General features: G+C 39.5%; 1 protein-coding gene across 1 annotated transcript; it reads right to left on the reverse strand.

The window, feature by feature from the left end:
• Positions 1-2,855: 2,855 nt before the first annotated feature.
• Positions 2,856-10,324, reverse strand: LOC143672734 (uncharacterized). The gene is made up of 3 exons (XM_077147273.1): positions 10,208-10,324; positions 9,651-10,069; positions 2,856-8,272 (listed from the first exon to the last, which is right to left on the reverse strand). The coding sequence occupies exons 1-3, from the start codon at positions 10,322-10,324 to the stop codon at positions 8,158-8,160; spliced, it is 651 nt and encodes a 216-aa protein (XP_077003388.1). The 3' UTR covers positions 2,856-8,157.
• Between the last annotated feature and the right edge of the window lie 13,530 nt (positions 10,325-23,854).

The raw sequence follows: 23,854 nt of genomic DNA on the forward strand, positions 1-23,854 counted from the left end.
GATGGAGAAGGACCTCAGCACATGAGGAAAACACGAGGATGGAGAGAGACCTCAGCACACAAAGGAGATACATGAGGATGGAGTGGAACCTTGTCAAATGCAGAAGCACAGGAGGATGGTGAGGGACCTTGTAAATGTAGAAGCACACGAGGATGTAGAGGGAATCCCTACAGCTACTTCAGGGGCTGGCTCTGCTGCTCTGTGGACAGGGAGGAAAAGCAGGCAGCAGGGGTCTACATGCAGCACCCGGTCTCTGGGGTGCAGCGACATGTCCACTCGCAGGGTCCAGCACCTCCCAGACAGCAACATCCTGCATTACACCTTGCATGCCTGAACCATCTGAGTGCTTCCTGTCTCTGCACTGAACGCTGACGAACACAGCAAGGAGACACACCAGACCCGAAAGTCTCTGGAGGCCAAAAAAACCCACTGATGATGATCTGAAGCTAGACCAGGTCAACCTTCCCCAACTGAACATCCCTGGTCCACACCAAGCGAGGCCTGAGCCGGCAGCTTGCATCATGACTGCCACAGATCCCACCACAAAGACCCCTCCCCTGGCAATGCACCAAATTGCCACTAATACTCCAGTTCTGCTCCTGTGGGTGCCTGTGTTAACCCATTACATAAGACACAGCCCTTTTCTGATTAGTCTTTAAAACTTCATAGAAAATTTCATTACATCATATGACAGAATATTTTCCACTGTATTTTAATTTACCAACATGCTGACCTTGGTCAGTTATAACTTTCATATGCCAGAACGTATCACTATTGTCAGGGGCCAAAAATTAAATCAGGCTCCTCCCTCCCCGGGCTCCCTCCTACCCGGGCTCCTTCCTCTCCAGTATCCTCCCACCCTGGGCCCCTTCCTCCCTAGGCTCCTCCCTTTCTCGGATCCTCTGTCCCCAGCCTCCTCCCTGCCTGGACAGTGTGCCCGGTGGCCTCCCCTGGCCGGCCCCTTCTCTCCAGTGTCCTACAGACTCTAGCCTCTGCAGGCACCCTCCTGCCTTCTCTCCCATGACCTTTCTTCCCCATGAGGCCTCTGGTCAAAGCACAGGACCCATTCTGAGCCGGCTGGGCCACACCTCCATTGAGGTGGCTTCATCAGAAGCTCCTACTGACAATGGGCACACACCACACGAGCAGACTGCGTTGCAGAACATGTTTTTCCGGGGTGCACAGAGCCCGAGCCACCCCATGTGCTCAACAGGGCTCTACAGGTTGAAAGGAAAGGACAACAGACAAGAGCTAGAAGCTGCCTGAAGAAGCAGAGATCTCTGGTGGGGCAACAATGTGGATACCTGTCATGACAGGACTAGTGTAATCTTGGCTTGCAACTGCACTTTTTCTCTCCCTCAGGATCTAAAAGGCAGGTGGATAGAACACAATGATAATTCAGTGGTTTGGGACTCAATCCACACATAACGTGAGACAAGAACTACATAAAGGTGGGGGGCTGGAGGGGTATAGCAACACAGTTTGCATTACTACTGGAGTTGGTGTCAAAGTAAACAAGACTGCTAGTGCTTAAGGACCTTAAAGTTAAGCCCCGGTAACTACAAACAAAGCATCAGAGAAAATCAAGCTCAGGGAGACAGAAATTAGAGTACAAGTTGCAGGGGCAGGGTGTGGGGTGAAGGGTGGGACAGGGAGGTAAGGCACAGCATAAAAGCAGGGCAAGAAACAAGAAAAGAAGAACTGAAAAATTCTCCTCTGTTAAACAAAACCTAAGCTAGAAGTCCACAAAAGGCTGAACTGAATGTCAAAGAACAGCCAGACAACAAATTCATCCAGCAAGAAAACCCTAGGTAAAAGAAGTGTAAACAATCTCCAGAATAAACTAATTAAGGTAATTAAATGCCTAGACACCAGGAAAAAATAACAAATCGCACCAGGAAAACTGAACATATGGCCCAGTCAAAGGAACAAACCAACACTTCAAATGAGATACAGGAGTTGAAACAATTAATTCAGAATACATGAACAGACATCAAAAACCTCATCAAAAATCAAATCAATGAATTGATGGAGGATATAAGAAAGGCAAGGAATGAACAAAAAGAAGAAATTGAAGTTCTGAAAAAATATATCACAGAACTTATGGGAATGAAAGGCACAGTAGAAGAGATGAAAAAAATAATGGAAAATCACAATGGTAGATTTCGAGAAGCAGAACACAGGATTAGTGAACTGGAGGACAGGACATCTGAAATTCAACAATCCGATGAAAATATAGGGAAAAATGGAAAAAAATATGAGAAAGGACTCAGGGAATTGAATGACAATATGAAGTGCACGAATATATGTGTTGTGGGTGTCCCAGAAGGAGAAGAGAAGGGAAAAGGAGGAGAAAAACTAATGGAGGAAACGATCACTAAACATTTCCCAACTCTTATGAAAGACTTAAAATTACAGATCCAAGAAGAGCAGCATATCCCAAAGAGAATAGATCCAAACAGACACACTCCAAGACACTTACTAAAATCAGAATGTCAGAGGTCAAACAGAAAGAGAGAATCTTGAAAGGAGCAAGAGAAAAGCAATTCATCACATACAAGGGAAGCCCAATTGTGGCATATTTCTCAGGGATTGGAGCCTAGTCATACTTAAAAATTGTTAATCATTTCTACCTTCTCTCCCTGCCTCTCATGTCTGTAGCCTAACTCACTGTTCTCCCTTCCCCCTCTCGTCAGAAACCTCCCGTCTCAGTAGCTTATCTCAAAACTACAAGCCTTCTTGTTATTCTGTCCTTGCCTCTAGCTATCTTCTGCCGCCCTTGCCTAGCAACTACCTTTTAGCTTGTGTAATTGGCTCTCCGAACCCCCTACCCTCTCCTCTACTCCCCCCCCCTTGTGCAACTGTATTTAACCTAAGCTCCCTGTAGCCTCGGGGTCTTTAGAGCACTTGAGCCGCTTCGGTACCTAAGCTTGTCCCATGTAACAATAAAGACGCTTTGTACTGATTAATTGGCCTCTGGCTCAAGTCCTTTAGACCCCTCGCCGCACTAGGCGAGCAGGCCCGGCTTACCACAGGTTATATCCCAGCGAGCTCGCCCCCCGAACCACCCGAAGTCTGGAGCTGAAACCGCCCGGCTGCACAACCGGCTGAAGCTATCCCCGCACCAATAAGACTATGCATCAATTTCTCAGCAGAAACCATGGTGGCAAGAAGACAGTGGGATGATATATTTAAATTACTAAAAGAGAAAAACCACCAAGCAAGAATTCTATATCCAGTAAAATTGCCCTTCAAAAATGAGGGAGAAATTAAAATTCTTTCAGGCAAAACATCACAGAGAGAATTTGTGACCAAGAGACCAGCTCTGCAAGAAATACTCAAGGGAGCAGTAGAGATAGACACAAAAAGACAGAAGAGAGAGGTGAGGTGTAGAGAAGAGTGGAGAAAGGAAGACTATGAGTAAAATGAGTAAAAAGAAGGAAAATTAGGTAGGACATATAAAATCCAAAAGGCCAAATGGTAGAAGAAAAAGGCTACCTGTACAGTAATAACACTAAACATCAATGGATTAAACTCCCCAATGAAAACACATAGACTGGCAGAATGGATTAAAAAACTGGACCTATCTATATGCTGTCAACAGGAGACACATCTGAGACCCAAGGATAAACATAGGTTGAAAGTGAAAGGTTTGGAAAAGATATTTTATGCAAATAACAATCAGAAAAGAGCAGCAGTAGCTATTCTAATACCCAACCAATTCGACTTCAAATGTAAAACAGTGAAAAGAGTCAAAGAAGGAGACTATGTATTAATAAAAGGAACAATTCAGCAAGAAGACATAACAATCATAAATATTTATGCACCCAGCCTGAATGCACCAAAACACATGAGGCAAACAATGAAAAGAGAAATAGACGCATCTACCATAATAGTTGGAGACTTCAATTCACCACTCTGATCAATGGAGAAAACATCTCGACAGAGGATTAATAAAGAAGCAGTGAATTTGAACAACACAATAAATGAGCAAGACTTAACAGACATTTATAAAACATTATACCCCACAACAGCAGGATACATCTTTTTCTCTAGTCCTCATGGATCATTCTCAAGGATAGACCAACCATATGTGGGCTCGCAAAGCAAGTCTCAATAAATTCAAAAAGATTGAAATCATACAAAACACTTTCTCAGATCATAAAGGAATGAAGTTGGAAATCAATAATAGGCACAGTGTCAGAAAATGCACAAATATTTGGAGGCTCAACAACACACTCTTAAACAACCAGTGGGTCCAGGAAGAAATTATAAGAGAAATCAGTGAGCATCTCGAGGCAAATGAAAATGAAAACACAACATATCAAAACTTATGGGACGCAGCAAAGGCAGTGCTAAGAGGGAAATTTATTGCCCTAAATGCTTATATCAAAAAAAGAAGAAAGGGCAAAAATCGAGGAACTAATTGTCCACTTGGAAGAAGTAGAGAAAGAACAGCAAACTAACCCCAAAGCAAGCAAAAGGAACGAAATAACGAAGATCAGAGAGAAATAAAAGAAACTGAGAATGTGAAAACAATTGAGAAAATCAACAAAACCAGAAACTGGTTCAATGAGAAAATCAGTAAGATTGATGGACCCTTGGCAAGACTGACAAAAAGAAGAGAGAGGACACAAATAAATAAGATCAGAAATGGAAGAGAAGACATAACCACTGACCCCACAGAAATAAAGGAAATAATGACAGGATACTACGAACAACTTTATGCTAATAAATACAACAATGGAGATGAAATGGACAACTTTCTAGAAAGGCATGAACAACCAACACTGACTCGAGAAGAAATAGACAACCCCAAAAACCAATCACAAGTAAAGAAATTGAATCAGTCATTAAGAAGCTTCCCCAAAAGAAAAGTACAGGACCAGATGTCTTCACATGTGAATTTTACCAAACATTCCAGAATCTTTCTAGGAAGCCAACATCCCCCTCACACCAAAGCCAGACAAAGATATACAAAAAAAGAAAACTGCAGACCAATCTCTCTAATGAATATATAGATGCCAAAAATCCTCACCAAAACTTTAGCAAATCGAATCCAGCAACACATTAGAAGAATTACACATCATGACCAAGTAGGATTCATCCCAGGTATGCAAGGAGGGTTCAACACAAGAAAACCACATCAATGAATCAAAGCAGAAAAACCACATGATCACCTGGATTGATGCAGAAAAGGCATTTGACAAAATTCAACATACTCTTCCGTTCAAGACACTTCAAAGGATAGGAATAGAAGGGAACTTCCTCAAAATGATAGAGGGAATATATGAAAAACCCACAGCTAACAACATTCCCAATGGGGAAAAACTGAAAACTTTCCACCTAAGATTAGGAACAAGACAAGGATGTCCACTGTCACCACTGTTATTCAACACTGTGTTGGAAGTTCTAGCCAGAGCAATTAGACAAAAGAAAGAAACACAAGGCATCAAAATTGGAAAGGAAGAAGTAAAATTCTCACTGTTTGCAGATGATATGATACTCTATGACCAACACCCTGAAAAATCCACAGCAAAACTACTGCAGCTAAGAAATGAGTACAGCGAAGTGGCAGGTTACAAGATTAACACTCAAAAATCTGTAGTATTTCTATACACTAGTAATGAACAATCTAAGGGGGAAATCAAAAAAAGAATTCCATTTACAACAGCAACCAAAAGAATAAAATACCTAGGAATAAATTTAACTAAAAAGACATAAGGCCTATACAGAGAAAACTACAAGGAATTGTTAAAAAAAAAATCACAGAACGCCTAAATAGATGGAAGGGCATACTGTGTTCATGGATTGGAAGGCTAAGTATAGTTAAGATGTCAATTCAACATAAATTGATTTACAGATTCAATGCAATACCAATTAAAATCCAAAAAAAACCTTACTTTTCAGAAACAGAAAAACCAATAACCAAATTTTTTCAGGAAAGGCTGCGTGTACCGAATAGCTAAAAGTATCCTGAGAAAAAAATGAAGTCGGAGGTCTCACACTACCTGATTTTAAGGCATATTATGAAGCTACAGTGATCAAAACAGCATGGTACTGGCATAAAGATAGATATACTGACCAACAGAATTGAATACAGTATTGAGATACAAACCCTCTTACTTATGGACAATTGATCTTTGATAAGGCAGTCAAGCCAACTCACCTGGGACAGAAGAGTCTCTTCAATAAATGGTGCCTAGAGAACTGGATATCCATATGCAAAACAATGAAAGAGGACCCAAACCTCACACCCTATACAAAAGTCAACTCAAAATGGATCAAAGACCTAAACATTAGATCTAAGACCATAAAACTGTTAGAAGAAAATGTACGGAAATATCTTATAAATCTCATACCTAGAGCCGGGTTTCTAGACATTACACCCAAAGCAAGAGCACTGAAGAAAGAAAGAAAGAAATGGGAACTTCTCAAAAGTAAACATTTTTGTGTGTCAAAGAACTTCATCAAGAAAGGAAAAAGACAACCTACACAATGGGAGACAATATTTGGAAACAACATATCAGATAAAAGTCTAGTATGCCCAATGGGAGGCAATATTTGAAAACGACATATCAGGTAAAGGTCTAGTATCCAGAATTTATAAAGAGATTGTTCAACTCAACAACATCAAGACAGCCAACCCAATTGCAAAACAGGCAAAAGACGTGATCAGACACTTCTCAGAAGAAAGACAAATGGCCAAAAGGCACATGAAGGCATGCTCAACTTCCATGGCTGTTAGAGAAATGCAAATCAAAACCACAGTGAGATGTCATCTCACACCCACCAGAATGCCCATTATCAATAAAACAGAAAATGACAAGTGCTGGAGAGTATGTGGAGAAAGAGGCACACTTATCTACTGTTGGTGTGGCTGTCAAATGGTACAACCGCTGTGGAAGGCAGTTGGCTGTTTCCTCAAAAAGCTAAATATAGAATTGCCATGTGACCCCGCAATACCACTGCTAGGTATCTACTCAGAGGACATGAGGGCAAGGACACATACAGACATTTGCACACCAATGTTTATAGCAGCATTATTTACAATTGTCAAGAGATGGAAACACAGCCAAAATGTCCGTTAACTGGCAAGTGGCTAAACAAATTGTGGTATATACATACAATGGAATATTATGCAGCTGTTAGACAGAATAAAGTTATGAACTATGTAACAACATGGATGGACCTTAAGAATATTATGCTGAGTGAGCATAATAAATATTATGCTCCACAAATATTATGTGGTCTCACTGATATGAACTGACATTAACTGAATAAACTTGGGAGAATTTTGCTGGTAACAGAGAGACCATCAGGAGATAGAAATAGGATAAGACATTGGGTAACTGGAGCTGAAGGGACACAGATTGTGCCACAGAGCTGAATGTAAAGACTCAGAAATGGACAGTACAGTACTACCTAAGTGTAATATAATTATGTTAAAACACTGAATGAAGCTGAATGTGGGAATACTAGAGGGAGGAGAGCTGGGGGCACAAATGAAATGAGAAAGAAAGACAACAAAGACTGAGGTGGTATAATCTAGGAATGTCTAGACTGTATAATGATAGTGACTACATGTACAAATTTTTAAAATGTTTCTGCATGAGGAAGAACAAAGGAATGTCATTACTGCAGGGTGCTGAAAATAGATGGTAATTAATATTTTAAAATTTCAAATTATGTGTGAGACTAAAGCAAAAAATGTTTATTTGGTACAAAATTTATACTCTGACTATTGCATTTCCTAATACAACTTACATAGATGGCTTAACTGAACACCATAAGTACAAGGAACCTTGCGAAGGAAAGGAGATTTTGTTGGTTTGTCCAGAGTGATGCCCCAATAAATCCCAGAATCATTTGAACAGTGAATAAAAAAGTATTTGGAAAGTCCACTTCAGGGAATGGTGAGAACGGGGGAAAATTCAACTTCCCCAAGTTGAATTCCTGATATTCTCACAAGCAGTCTGGACAACCAAAGCTATAGGCTGAGCCACGAGTTTGGGAGTTTGTTCATATGAAACTTACCCCCACAAAGGATAGGAAAGCCTACTTAAAATTAGGCCTAAGAGGCACCCCCAAGGAAACGTCTTTTGTTGCTCAGATGTGGCCCCCCTCTCTCTAAGCCCAACATAACAAGTAAAATCATTACCTTTCCCTCTTCATAGGACATGACATCCAGCGGTGAACATCCCCCTGGGAAAATGGGACATGACTCCCAGAGCTGACTCTAGCCCTGGCACCATGGGATCCACAATGTCTTCTGGATCAAAAGAGGAAAAAGAAATGTAATGAAATAAGGTATCAGTGGCTGAGGGAGTTCAAGTAGACTCAAGAGGCTGCTCTGGAGGGTACTCTTACACAAGCTTCAGCTAGATTCTGCTAATTACCATGGTCTGCCAACTCCAACCAACACCATTCCTGCCAATCCTAAAGAACACCCCCGGCTTTGTCAGAGATTCTACACAAGCTTCACACACTAACATTACTTCTAGAAACCTACAAACTCTAGATGGTTCCTAGGCCAAGTAAGTCCTGAAATGCAGAGGGATGAGCCTCTCTAAGAACATCAACTATTTCCATCCCCCCATCTTATACTGCTGATACCCCTCTGCAACATGAAAAAGTTAGAATGCGCAGAGTCCAAATATCCCTAAAGACTGGGAGAAGGGTCAAAGGAGAAGGAGGTGTTTGTGAGAATTTAGAATGTAACAAATGAGCATGACTGCTAAACCACTATATTGGTATTTCTATTATGTCACTAGTGTCTTGGAGCAGCTAGAAAACACAAAATTGTGGAACTGTAACCCATATCAAACTCTTGTTTGATAACTACTTCTAACAGTGTACTTCAAAATAGATTCCTCATTGCATAAATGTTATATTCACAGTAAAAAATATAAAAAATAAAAAGATGCAAAGGGGCCCACTATAGGTGAGGCCAGCCCCCCTCCTCTTTAACAGATGCTTGGAGGAACTCAGAAAACCCCGCCAGACAGATGGGGTCCAAGCCCCCACGGAGAAACATCTAAAACCAACCACTACAGGGGGCTTTTGCACACCATGGCACCAACCTCCTCAACAGGCAAAAATCAAAGCACTAACTTCTTAATGGAACATGATGCAATTTCATATTTTCAGCCACTCACTGCACATTTTAGGAGAAAAGCCAAGATCAAACATTCAAAGGAAACTAAAGTCGGCCGGTTAAGCCAAAAACGCTCCCACTGAAGGCTTCCAGGCCATGCCGGCGGGGTCAGAACCCTGTGAACAAGGACCCTAACCCTGCGGCCCAGCCAGCAGGCTGCTCCCCAGGCCGGAGTCCCGCTCCCCGCTCCCTGACCCGGCTCCGCCGCCCCTCTTGCGCCCAGCCGCCCCACTCCCGCGCACACTGTCCCACTCCCGCGCCCGGCGCCCCACTCCCTGCACCCACCGCCCCACTCCCTGCACCCACCGCCCCACTCCCGCGCCCGGCACCCGACTCCCAGGCCCGGAGTCTCACCACCCGCGCGTGCTACTCCCCGTGCCCCGCGCCTCGCCGCCCGCCCAGCGCTACGCCCCGCCGGGTGCTCCCCCACCCCCACTCGCACCCGCTACCCCCCTCCCCAGTGCTCTGCCACCGCGCGCCCGCCCCAGCTCACCTTGCCGAGTTGCAAGTGCTCCCCTGCAGCATCTCGGTGATCTCCGGCTCACGGCTGCCGGGTGGCGCGGGCGGCAGCGGCGGCTGCGCAGCCGAGGACGATCCGGCGGTCAGGCGTCCAGCCCTTTCCTGAGGTGGAACTTCCTCATGGTCTCGGTGAAGCCCCTCCCGAGGGTTCCAGCGGCCCCAGGGCGCGCGCGGAACCCGCACAAGAAACACTGCGACTGCGGACCCGAGCCCGTCTGCCCACTCACCCAGACACGGGCGGGCCCCGCACCGCCCCCGCCGCTTCCGCTCGGGATCCGGCTCCGGCTTCGGCTCCGTCCGGCCTCCGCTCTCGGTCGCGGCCGCCCGGCCCCACGCAAACGCCGGGAACCCCGGGCCAGGCTGGCCCGCCGCTGCCTGGACCGCCGCGGCTCCCTGAGGGCCAGCAACCAGCGCCAACGCCCGCCAAGCCACGACAGACACCAACGGCCGCGACCCTCACCCGGCGCCATGGGGCGGCAAATGAGTTTCGGTGAGCAGGCAGCCGGCGTGCGCAGGCGCGGGGCGACCCACGAGGACTCCGGCGTGCGCAGGCGCATCGTGTTCGCACCGCTTAGCTTGTGGTCGGGTGTGCGCAAGCGCACCAAGAGGACCCCGTGTGGCGAACTTGGACATGCGTATGCGGGTCATGGCCGAAACTCATTTGCTTTTATTTTTTAAACATGCAAAGAAATAGAAGGAAAACTAAATGTTCTGCATTTTTTGATGGGATTATGTGTTAACAGTTTACAAATTTTGTGCATGTGCAATATAGTCATTTCCTTTTTCTTCCATAAATAATGCGTTGGCATACTTTACAATTATTATGTTTTATTTTAAATTGAGTTCTGCTTTTCAAATGTTTTAACATAAATCTATTATTTTAATGATATCTTTTTGGTCTCAAGATCTAAGATCATCTTATATATATTTAGGATCCTATCTGAAAATACGTGTGGTTTTTTTTAAATTGTTATTTTGCAAAACCTAAAATAAAAGATTGATTCAGAGCCTTATTTATCGACAACCTCTTAGGTTTTCATATTTTGTGGTAAGAAACATGATTTTGGCCAGCTAAAAAGGTGTGCACAGTTGAAAACACTTTCAAATTGTATTGATTTGAAAGGTAAATGCAGAAATCTTTGGATAGGGATTTGAATTTAATTTTCAAGTCTACATTGTAAGGTGTCAATTGCATAGAATGTCATGTTTTTCTGAAAGGTGGTTTTTTAAATACTGATCAGCACCTATCTACCAAAAGGAAGCAGATACCAAGGTTTTATCTTTCTGTTTAACTGTAATCAAATACATATTCACATTGAATTATATCCTGTGCTTACCTTAAATAAATACAGCAGACATGAAAGGAGCTCATCACTATATATAGTTTGTGTCATTGTGGGGAGAGCATAAGTGGCAGGGAAGAATTGAAATCTAGTAGACTTGAGGCTTAGGGCAAGGTGCTGCTCTTGGAGTCTATGTTTCTGCATCTAGAGACAGATGAGGTATCTCAATTTATAGCTCTCCATGATCATTTAAATATTTAATAATACACGGGATATTTAGTTATAGGCTATAAAATGTGTACATCAAATGTAATTATTTTTTGATTAGTGGGTTGGAATCCTTATTTTGAAAATGTAACCGTCATTCCCAGCTGAGCATGTTTGATGGCTTTCCATTGCCATACAAAATGAAAATCCTTTGATGTGTCCTCATGCCTGCCTACTAGTACTTCAACCTCTTCCCTTGCTATGTTCCCCTCTCTCCCTCCATGGCCAGTCATGCCAAGCTATGTTTGATCTTCGAGTGCTTCATTGCTACAGCATTTAGCAGAGATTTTGAGAACATATCATGTCTCAGGTTCCCTACTGGAGATGCAGTGGTGAACTGATTAGTTAAGATCCTGCTTTCATAGCACTGGCATATACAAGCAGCAGCTACCAGTATGATGGCCTGGTATATAAGTTAATATAATGGATTTAACAATGGCTGTGTGTGAGCTGTAGCAAGATAGAGGCTAACTGATCTAAAGGGGAAGGGTATTATTCAGTTTATCGATGCTGTGCAGGAATGCAACTCTTGTGTTTCTTGTTCATCTTATTTTCCAAATGAAATCAGATATGGAGTTTTCTGTGCTATCTCCTAATAGTTGCATTTTGACAATAGAACAAAGCAACAAAATACTATGCTGTAAACCAAAATATTTTTGCCTGCTGGATGTAGTTTTCAAGGTCTAATCTGTCACTTATTTTCTAGAGGTATCCAGGCTCTGTCTCAGGGGCTTGACCTATTTTGTTTCATTCACCTGTGATTTCATTTCTGCTTTCAGCAGCATCATTTATTTCACTTAGACAATGCCTGTTCATCTTTCACATCTCAGGGAATAGCTCCTGAAATTCTAGACCAGTTAATCTTCCATGTCATTCACTCTCTTCACTTTACTTTTATTAAGGTCACATTTACTTGTTATAATTATTATTGGTTTCAGTGACTCTGTCTATAACCTTCCAGGCTGTGTCTGCCTTGATCACCAACCCTAACGTCTTCCCAGAAAATTGCAAAAGAATTTAGGTGGGGTGGCCTTAAGAAACCTCTCCTTGCTAATAAGAAAACAAGTGTCTCCATTTACTTTCTAGAAGTTATCATCAAATGAGCCCACAATCAAGTTAGGAATATAATTTTGGTGACAAATAGGATATTTGGGTGGCCAACTCATTGCTATGTGACCCAAAAAGGGAGGTGAGTAAAAATAAAATCTGTGCTTAATTGTGAAGACAATTCTCAGTGAAAAATTCAGTCCTTTTGCCACTTGAAGACATAGCTAACAGAACAACCATTCAGGGGCCACAAAATCCAGTTTGCCTTTCTCAGTATCTGCAAAATTTCCCTGTATCGTGATGGCTTGGAATCCACCCTCCAGGGATAGTTTATAATATATCAAACAGTGCTAAAAAGAATAAAGGTTATTTTTGCACAGGTTTTTGCTTAGGTTTGCATGGGTTTTGCTATAGTTTTCGTATTTGGTTACAATAAGAAATAAGAAAATATATTATTCCAGGAGAGGATAAGAGCCATGTGCTGGTCTGAGGGGAGGTATGCCCCCTAAGAAAAGCCATGTTTTGATATATCCCATTTCTTAAAGGTAGAATACTCCCTATTCAATACTGTATATTTGAAACTGTAATGAGATCATCTCCCTAGGTGATGTGATTTAGTCAAGAATGGTTGTTTAACTGGATTAGGGGATGACATGTCTCCACCCATTTGAGTGGGTCTTGATTGGTTTATTGGAGTTCTATAAAAGAGGAAACATTTTGGAGATTCAGAGAGAGCAGAAGGACATAGCCATGAGAAGCAGAGTCCACCAGCCAGCGACCTTTGGAGATGAAGGAAAATGCCTCCCGGGGAGCTGCATGAAACAGGAAGCCAGGAGAGAAAGCTAGCAGATGGTGCTGTGTTCGCCACGTGCCCTTCCAGCTGACAGAGAAGCCCTGATTGTGTTCACCATGTGCCTTTCCAGATAAGAGAGAAACCCTGAACTTCATCGGCCTTCTTGAACCAAGGTATCTTTCCCTGGATGCCTTTGTTTGGACATTTCTTTAGACTTGTTTTAATTGGGACATTTTCTCGGCCTTAGAACTGTAAACTAGCAACTCATTAAATTCCCCTTTTTAAAAGCCATTCCATTTCTGGTATATTGCATTCCAGCAGCTAGCAAACTAGAACAAGCCATAAGGGAACCCTGAAAAATTGGCCCACTTTCTTGAAGATTCCATTTGAGCCTAAATTATGAGAGGATATATTTTTATATTGATTTGAAGGGAACTTTATTGTTGTGAAGAATGGAAATTTATTAGGCTAAGTGAGAAATATACAAATCATGTTCAGTTAAAGGATTTTCACAGGAAAATATAGAATCATGCAGTTCTGTGTATTTGGAAATATTTTCTATTATATTAGAAAAAGTGAAATAAATCAGTAGAATTCAGTGAACATCATTCAGTCAGCAGACTGCAGATCTTGGTCAGCAAGAATTTGGAACTATAAGGATGATAGCGAAAAACTCTACATTTTGATTTTCTTCAAATTGCATGAAAGATAGAGGAACTGGCCTGTACAAGGAGATTGCACTGAAAACTGAAGTTTAATAAGCACTTGAGGAGTAGATCAAACAGGTTACACTGGACTGTAAGCTCAAAAGTTTCTCAGGCATAATTTTGTTCTGTTATTCTTACCACTGGTATGGCTAAAATGAGTGTAGAAAAGCAACTCATTGTGGATGAGTTATGCCTCATCTGTTCTGCCTGGCTGGCATCAATATTTTGGGGAAAACTAGCATTGGTTAACTGTTGACTTGATTCTCTTAGTGGCGCTTAAACATTGGTTGGATTACCTAGCAACTATGACAATGCTCCTGCCTGCTTTTTCTCAAATTTTCAATCTCCCTCCCTCTCTCTCTCTCAAAATAGTACTAATTCTTAATAAACAAATAGTACTTAAGGACTTTTAATAAAAAACAGAATTCCTTTATATTACTTCTCATCCTCAATGGATAAACCATTCTATTTATTCTGTAGGTATCTACAAATGTGCCTTAATTTGGGTTCCCCCAGAAGCAGACCTTGAATCCATGTGTCAAGTGCAAGTAGTTTAACTTAAGAAGTACACGGAACTCCACAAAGGAAATGTGAAAGGAACATGGGGAAGAAAAAGCAGCTAATATAGGGTGCATTGTTAAACCAGTTACTGTTAAGGGTAATAGAGGTTAATCCTGTAAGACAACTCTAAGAAATGGTATAAAATACATACCTCAGAACCATCCCACTTGCTGTTGGAGAGAGTGGGTATTTATACATCTTGTTCTATTGGGTAGTCATTGAAGTCTGCTCAAGTTAGGTGTTAACAGAGCAAATCACTGTTGATTTGCTCACAAAAGAATGGGAAGAGTGGGCTTCTAGAAAAAGCCATGAGGCAGAGATGCAGTAATTGGCACATGAAAGCCAGCTGAAAGACATGGAAATGATAAAGTCCAAAGGGCAAGACACTGAGAGTTTCTACTGTGATATAGTTATACAAAATGTGTTGATGTTGAATATTTTCATAAGTTATTGATTTTTCTGCTCCCAAATTAAAGATTGAAATTATTTGAACCATAGCCCCAGTTCTTTTCTTACCACCAAATAATTAATCATTTTTCTACTGCTGCTTACCTTATAATATATCTTAAATAATGCACATTCTTATTTGTCTGCTAAAAATGTAATTTTGATTCCTCCCTATAAATCCTTTCCCTTACTTCTCCTCCATTTCTTTCACTTTCCAGGTCCTTTCTTTTGTTTGTCTTCTTTTATAATTTAATTTACCTTCCTACATGTATCATTACATTTTATGATTATATGCTCATGTATAATAAATTAAGTCCTAAACTGTATGCTTCTAGAGGTTATACATTGAAAATTAATAAATAATACCATCAAATCTATGGAATCTCATTCCAAATAGCATCTAATATAGAGTCTTCTTGAAGCTCTATAAGCATCTATTTTATACTTGTTAATAAATATTATGCCTGTCCTATAGGCTTCATCCTGGGATTTTTTTTTCATTATTTGTGTGTGTGTGTGTGATTGGAATTATTGCTTCCTAGAGCCTATATCTCCTTTTCTTACTGGAGTACATTCTCAAATCACTTCCTAAGGAATGGTGTGCTGGTGGAGGCTTCTGAGTGTGAAAGTCTTCATACATATGAAATGTATTTTTTCTTAACTCATGTGTTGATAGTTTAAATAGGTATAAACTATACATTGAACATCATTTATTCTTTAAACATTCAAGGCCCTGTTTCACTCTTCTATAACTTTTTTTTCTAAAGAGCCTATTACTATTCCACCCCATACTGACCTCCATACTAGAAGAATTGAGAACATTCACTTTATTTTTTGTGATTCTTAAATTATGTAGTGATGTCAGGGAATGAGTCATTTTAATGACTAGATAGGTAATTTTATTACTAGTTGATCTTCTGTAACTCAGAGAAAATCCTTTCTTATTTGTTTTTACCATAGAATCCAACTTTTCCCTTTGTTTTTTCTTCTGTTTTGCCTATTAATAAAATATTGTGTGCATATCCTAATTGTTCCTTTACTTTATGTTTACAAAATTTTTATCTTCATTTCTCCACATGTTCGTAATATTTTATGTACCTTGTCTTTTAAATTTATTTTTTTATTTTTATTTTAGTAATTACTTTTAATGTTCAAGATTTCTTTCTTGTTTAGTTACCTTTCATAGCGTTTTGTTTTTGCCTTAATGTCTGCATTATAATAGAGACTCTCTACAAAACAATACAGGAAACAAAATAGAAAACCTTTTTGAGGATCCATCATACTCATTTGTTTATAAATCTTGAATTTAGTATTACTACTTTTTCAGCCTTTCTGATCTTCCTTTAAATGTCTGGCAAACTAGGGCAGTCTTTTGTGTTGATAGGTGAGAGCACAAACATGTTATTTGAGCCAGGCTTGTCATAGAAAGACTTTCCTTTAAGTTACAAATGAAAAAAATCTTCTATTATACTTTCAGAGCCCACCTCACCTGTTTGTCTTTGTTTGGTAAGGCTGCCGGAGCCATGCTACCCTTGAGGTCTTTAGAGAACAATCTGTTCCATGCTTTTCTTCTCTCTGCTTGTGGTGGCTGGCAATCATTGGGATTCCTTGTAACATTTCAATCTCTGTTGCAGTTATCCTGTGATGTTCTCCCCTTATTCTATCTGTCTCCTCATTCCTTCCTACTCCAGTAGGATCTCTTTTTAACTTAACTGTATCCATCTGAAAGGAATCTGTTTCAATAAGAACACATTCTGAGAGGTTACAAATTCAGCATATCTTTTTGGGAGATACCATTCCACCTATAATATTATTCTATTTGTTTTGATTATTAAGCACTTCAAATATATTTTTGCTATTATCATAATAGGATTTCAGGAAGGAGATAAGAAGGTGTACTTTCAGTCTGTTTTATTTTTTGAACCAGGGACTTCACATATTTTAAAGGAAAATCTCCAAGATCTATCTTAAGGACATTTTAGACATTATCCTCCATAATTTCTTGGGATATGTGCCTTTGCCCTCTCTGGTAATGATACTCCAGCAGAGCTAAATAGTGAGAATCACTAAGGGGGAAAGCAGCTTGGAAATTCAAAGACTTGGCCTTAACTACGCTTTTTAAGATTTCATCATTTTATAATCTTGGAATCATCACTTTGCCTCTCCAAGTTCTAATTAATTAATTTGACAAAAGAAGATAATAATACTTGTCTACCTCATAGGAATTTGCTCTAAGTAGCAAACAAAAAAAAAGTGCATGAAACTATTTGGAAAACCTTTAATATTTGTGCTCTATCTGGAATATAAAGATAAATAAGATACAGTCCCTTTGAGAAAGCATGGCAAAGCCAAATCTGGAAGATCTTCAACAATAAAATAGAAAGAAATAAGAGTTATTAGAAAGGGATATTATTTTAAGTAATAGCCACTTGTAGAAATTTAGTTTGTGAGCCCCTCAATGTAGAGCAAGATATCTGTTTTTGCTTTCTTTTTTTGAACAATGTTCCTTTGGGCAAATTTTCCATTTGAAATATAAATAAAGTATCAAAAAAGTAAAAAGTTGTGCTCAAAATCAAATGCCAAGAAAGTGATAGTACTGGTACTTAAAACATAATTAATTATTCAGACTAAATAACTCATTCTTTCTCCCTCCAAAAAATCACAATAGTATAAAAATATCACCAAAAAAATCATAAGATTTACAAAATGTGGTATAATGTAGACAGGAAAGGAAAGCTCTAAAGAAAATGTATGGCCCAAAATAAAATGGAATTAGTAGTAAAAAAAAAATTAGTTGGTTAGTCAGCTTCTTTAAAATAATGTCAAATAAGAATGTCAGGTGGATTTCTTTAACGATGATTATGACTTTACTAGCAGGAAAACAAAAATGTGAAACTCAGGTTTGCAGCTAGGATGATGTGAACATTCAGACTTTAAGAGAAATAATGAGAAAAGTGTTAGCTAAAAGCAGAAAGCTTCTGTCCCTCCAGTTCTTAAATATAAATCCTGTCACTGGAAACTAGATAAGATCATGTGCATTGATTTCAAAATGGGAATAATTTAGCAAGGCAGGTGCATTCTCATGAAGATTCAACTGCTGTATTCGCCAGGAACTGTATCTGAGAAATCATCATGAGCAAAAGTTCCAGAAAATGAGAATTATAATAATCCAGGCTTGAAAAATCAGATGCAAATACCTGCATAATGAAAGGCTTTGTGCTGATCTGTATTCACAGACTTGCTAGGTTTATTTTAGCACAGAAAGTATAAAGAAATAGTAGTTTCGAGTAGGACAAATAATACTGGGAAAAATTAAATCTCGGGTGTTTATTTGACTAGGACTCCCTATTGCTTTGCTAACTGTTTGCACTGAAAGGGGATCATTATTTATAAAGTGGTTTAGATTACCAAATTCTAATTGCTAATGGAAGAGAACTCATTATTTAGTAGTATAATAGCCATGACCCTTTAAATAATTTGTTCATTATGGTCTGGTTTGAGATAAGAGTTTTTAATTGATAATGTGTTAACAAATCTTGTGCTGAAATACCGCAGGAAAAAGGAAGAGGTATTGTATATTTTGAGGATATATTCAGCAACCTGGAGGTATGGTGTGCCCTTCTCTGTTGAATGACTTGAGTTGACAATGAAGCAATGTGAATTGTATTGCAGAGATAGTATGAGTAAGTTTGAAAAGAAACAGAATTTTAATTTTGACTATGTTCTTTACTTTGCGTTTTTGTTTTAGTGTGATCCTATGATTTCTTAGTTATATAATGAGGGGATTGAACTACATATCCCCTAAGATCCATTTAAGCTATGTCTTCCTATGACTGATTCTCTCAATCCAAATATCAGTCATCCTGTTTGTTGTAGATTCTTTCAACAATGGTACTCACAACCTTCTATTTTCTCACAGTCACTCTGGATTTGGCCATGTTACTTTCTCAGGCCATAAGACAACATGTCTGCCAACAAACATGAGACAAGCAGAGACTTGAAAAGTACCTGTGCATTGTAGCTTGGACTCTTGGAAGACTGATCTGGAGCTGCTATATAAGAAAGGATGAAGGACTATTGGAAAGAGGACCAAGGAACCCAGCTGATAACCAGCACCTGCAGCCAGACACGTGATGGAAGTCACCTTGGACCTTCCAGCCATGTGAATGCAGCTACATGAGTAAGCACAGGCAAAATCAGCAGAGGAAACCTTCAGCTAACCAAACTGAGGATATCATGACAAATAATCAAATATTGTTATTTTAAGTCATTTTTAGGATAGTTTTTTAGAGGATAATAGATAAGTGACATACCATTTGAAAGAAGCTTCACATAAATAGGATATTGAGCTATATCCAAAATTAGACAATGAAACAGTTCTTATTTGCCTACTAGAATGTGAGCACTGAAAGAAAGGAGATCTTATCTGTCTTGTTCATCTTTATGTTGCTAGCACTTAAGACAATGTCAGCACTGTGGAATGTCAGACAGAAATATTACTGCATAACAAATTATCTCCAACCTCGGTGGCTTAATACTACCCACATTTGACTGTTGTAATGCTTTAGGTATCCTGAAATGGAATAGCTAGGTCCTCTGTTTCAGAGGCTCAAATATAATCAAGATATAGGCCAGGTTTGTGGTTTTGTCAGAAGGCTCAAATGAGGATAGATCTACTGTCAAACTAATTCACAGTGTTTTTGGCAGGATGTAATTCCTTGCAGGCTCTTGACCAGAGGCTTCTTCCTTGCCCATTTCTTGAGACATAGGCCTAATGCAACTTGCTTCACTAAAGCCAACAAGAATAAATGTCTACCCATACGATGTATGCCACAATTTTTTGTAACATATTCATGAGGGTGACATACCATTACTTTTGCCACTAGTTCCAGCCCACACAAGAGGAGAGAGTAACATAAGGACATGAATACCAAGAAGTAAGATAGAAACACATTTAGCCCTGCTCCAAAAAAATCTTATAAATACAATTAAGAAGGATGAAAGTGAATCCCTAGCACAAAACCTGCCATTTCATTTTAATGCATATAATATCAGTTTAAAGTTAACTTCATGGATTCAGAAACTGAAGCAAAATGATTTAGTGTCAGCACTTTCTGAGCCATTGTGTGGTATCCAGGTTTGAATAACTGATTGACTACCAGCCCTCTGTCTGGATTCATGTAATATCTACACAGCCTTCTCTTTTCCTTGGAAGGAAAACCCTGCCTGCAATGATACAGCCAAAGTAGTATTTTACCTATAAGGCACCTGGGGCAGCCAGATTGCACAAAGAACGGTGTTAAAGTTTGCAGTAAGATTTTGATTCAAGACAATAGTCCCTAAGGCTGTTTAGCAGAGACAGAAACCACAAATAAGCAACTCTCCAAGAGAACAATGTGGTGGTCCTCTTTATTGATAATTATCTCTTACATATCTGAATAAACTTAGGCTCCAGAAGGTATAAAAATGCCCCAGAGGTAGACCAGCAAAACATAACACTCCATTGAACATCCTAATTAGGATTTAATTAAGGAATTTAAAAAATGCAGAGCACATGTTTTTAGCAAGTGCATAATCACTGACATTGCTTGTAGGTTTTCTACATACTTTTCACTGTAAATATCCAATTATAATTGTCATTTAGGTTAAACTTTAAGAATTCAAAGTCTTACTCAAAATAATGAGAATTTGTTTCCTTAAGCATAATGTTCTCTAGTATAGCTTTTATGCCTTTTAATTTACAATGTGGTCTATAATGTTCCCTCTCCTAGCCTAGAAGATGGGTGGTGTTTTCCTGCTGGTGATATATATTACTTTTCAACAAAGCACCACATCTTGTATTAACAACCAGTGTGTAAGGGCGGGGAGGGGGAGTGACAACTGCAGCTGTGCTCTTGTTCCTGAGAAATCTGCAACAAACCATGGCTGACAAACGCATGGTGTGTGTGTGTGTGGGTGTGTGTGTGTGCGCGCCTTCAACTCTGACCAAACTTTTGGAGTGATTTATAGCAGATCTGTTGCTACATGCCTCTGATAATATTCAAATTAAAGTCACAGTTGGAGAAGAAAGTGGTATGTGCCTGTGTGTTGCACTAAAGGTATGGAAACTATTTCAAGTTTGATTTGTGACCACTGCCACCAGTTTTTAAAAGCCACAGCTGATGGTGGATAATGTCTGAAGCTGACTTCTTAATCACACCACCATTATGGAAGTAATAGGTTGCTACAGTAATAATCATGACCCCTTTTCTGATGGTATTTCAGAGCTTTTTACAGCCACGTTTAATGACCATTGAACTGTTTGGTCTAATGAGTGAGAAGACTCCAACATCTTTATTCAAAAGCCGCTAATGATAATTGCCACCTATCACCTCATTCTCTGGAGGTCCAGGACTCTTGTCCATGGAATCCCATTATCATTGCACCCCCACATCCCAATCTTACTAGACTCAAGTAATTAGGTATAATTTATATCCGATCCAGTCATTTCTGTCAAAGTCATATTTTCTGTTGTGTCTGAATATCACTCAACTCTAGAAAGTTTGTAAAAGTTTTTATTGAAAAATTCATACATATGATCACTGACACTTTAAGGTTGGTAAATCATCTGAAACACCATAACCACATTCACTTTTACAGTATGGAGTAATGGTTAAAAGTAAGTCACCTGGAGTGCAATAGGCCTGGGTTTGAAATGGTTGTTCATCTCTCTATAGCTATTGTCAGCCTCTCTGAGACTTCATGTTCTCTCTTTAATTTGGGAGCATGATCAGTGCTTACTTCATGTGGTGGTGGTTAGTATTAAACTTAAAAATGGTTGATAGCATTGTCTGCATCATGGTTTTTACCGTTATCATTCCTACCTCACTTCTTCTTGATATCGAGAATATAGTTCCCTATATAGTTTTCAGGATGGATATGTGATTGGACTCTCCTTGATGTGACATCAGTAAATCAGCTGCAAATATGAATTGTATTGTTTGAGCCATGGTTACGGATCTATCCCTGAGCAGTAACTGAATCCTTATGCTTATATATGCCACATACCTGGTCTGAGTTGCAAGAGCTAGCAAATGGTTGAAATGCAGGAATAAAGGGGAAAAAGAGAGGGAAAGTAGCTAATATATATAATGCACCTGTGTTGGTTTGAAAGGATTATGTGCCATAGAAAAGCCATGTTTTAATCCTGATCCATCTTTTGGAGGCAGCTGTTTCTTTTAATCCCTATTCAGAACTGTAGGTAGGAAACTTGATTAGATTATATCCACAGAAATGTGACACACCCAATTGTGGGTATTAATCTTTGATTAGAAAGAGATGTGATTCCCCCCATTCCAGGTGGGTCTTGATTAGTTTACTGCAATCCTTTAAAAGAGGAAGCATTTTTGTTAAAACCTCAGAGCCACAAGATCCATGAGAGCCTCAAGAGTTCACGCAGCCAGAGACCTTTGGAGATGAAGAGGAAATACGCCCCTGGGGCAGCTTCATGAAACAAGAAGCCTGGATAGAAAGCTAGCAGACATCACCATGTTCACCATGTGCCTTTCCAGTTGGGAGAAACCCTGAACTTCATCGGCTTTTCTTGAGTGAAGGTAACCTCTTGTTGGTGCCCTAAATTGGACATTTTTATAGACTTGCTTTAATTGGGATTTTCACAGCCTTAGAACTATAAACTTGCAACTTAATAAATCCCCCTTTTTAAAACTATTCCTTTTCTGGTATATTGCATTCAGCGGCTTGCAAACTAAAAGAGCACCCTAGGTACAAGTTACCAAGCTTAGAATATTCATATTCTTTCTCTTTTTACAAGTCATATGAATGTGTGATGGTTAAGTTCATCTGTCAGCTTGGCTTGGGTTATGGTATCAAGTTGTTTGGTCAAGCAAGCCCTGGTCTGTTTGTTACTGTGAGGATATTTTGTCAATTTAAATCATTAATCAGTTGATTATAATCTATGACTGATTACATTTGTAATCAGCAGGGCAATGAGAGAAATCTCATCCAATCACTTGAAGGCCTTAAAGGGAGAATTTATGATTTCAGCAGTCAAAAGGAAGAATTCTTATTTTTACTTTAGCCAACCTGCTTCTCCTGAAGAATTCATTGAAATTTTCATTGGAATTCCCAATTTTTGGCCTGCCCTATGGAATTCAGATTTGACAATCCCCTTAGTCATAGGAGCCAATAATGAATTTCATAGTATTTGCATATATAAGGTATCCTGTCAGTTTCTCTGAAGAACTCTGACTAATACGGATTTGGATATCAATATCTTCGCTTCATAGTTAAATAAATCAAGTCTTTAGAATTAAAATAAATCTAATTTCAAACAGCTGATGATTGGTGGAATTGGGATGATTCATTCCAATTCTTGATATAAAGATACATAAGTGATGTGACTTTTTGAAGGATTCATGAAATCAAACCCTGTTAAGGCATATCTAGGGACTAAATCCCAAGAATGTAAAGTGGAAATCAACATCAACAGTGATTTGTATTACATAAAATTTGTAGGTGTCGGAGGACATCAGATACCAGAATGTTTCTTTGTGTATGATTTAAGCTAAAAATAAAGCATATGAGAATAGCATATAAAGCAGGAAATGAATCTTTTGACTATATTTGATATTGATCATATTAAAATTGAAAACATTTGCACATTGTTCTCATGTACAAAAAAGGAAAAAGCACGTATTTTGGAAACTGGAATATGCAGACATAATGATGTGATGGGGTTGTTTTATATAAGAGATTATCACAGAAAAAATCTAGGAGGAAGACAGTTCATTTTCTTTTGATGATAGAAGATTATTTCAAATGGATACAGATCCATCCCCACTACTCTGAAGTTAGAAGCACAGTTAAAATCACATTTATAGTTAAGGTGATTTTTATCCTAAAATTGAAATAAATCCTATTGAAAATACTGAGTTGGTTAGACATCTAAATTCTATTCTGGAAGCTCTTCAACATGAATATTGCCAGTTATGTGCCTTAGATGATTGCAAAAATGCCTACAGTATTTAACCTCCTCCCAGCAAGAGGTAGAGTCTATTTCGCTACCCCTTAATGT

Source organism: Tamandua tetradactyla, assembly GCF_023851605.1.
Source record: "Tamandua tetradactyla isolate mTamTet1 chromosome 9 unlocalized genomic scaffold, mTamTet1.pri SUPER_9_unloc_2, whole genome shotgun sequence".
NCBI lineage: Eukaryota > Metazoa > Chordata > Mammalia > Pilosa > Myrmecophagidae > Tamandua > Tamandua tetradactyla.

Excerpts from the sequence above, each read along its gene's own strand:
- LOC143672734 (XM_077147273.1), bottom strand. The coding sequence starts at position 10,324 with ATGACCCGCATACGCATGTCCAAGTTCGCCACACGGGGTCCTCTTGGT. Across the intron at positions 10,070-10,207 it reads CTGCGCACGCCGGAGTCCTC|GGAGCCGCGGCGGTCCAGGC; the intron begins GTGGGTCGCCCC and ends GCTGGCCCTCAG. Across the intron at positions 8,273-9,650 it reads AGCACTTGCAACTCGGCAAG|AAGACATTGTGGATCCCATG; the intron begins GTGAGCTGGGGC and ends CTTTTGATCCAG.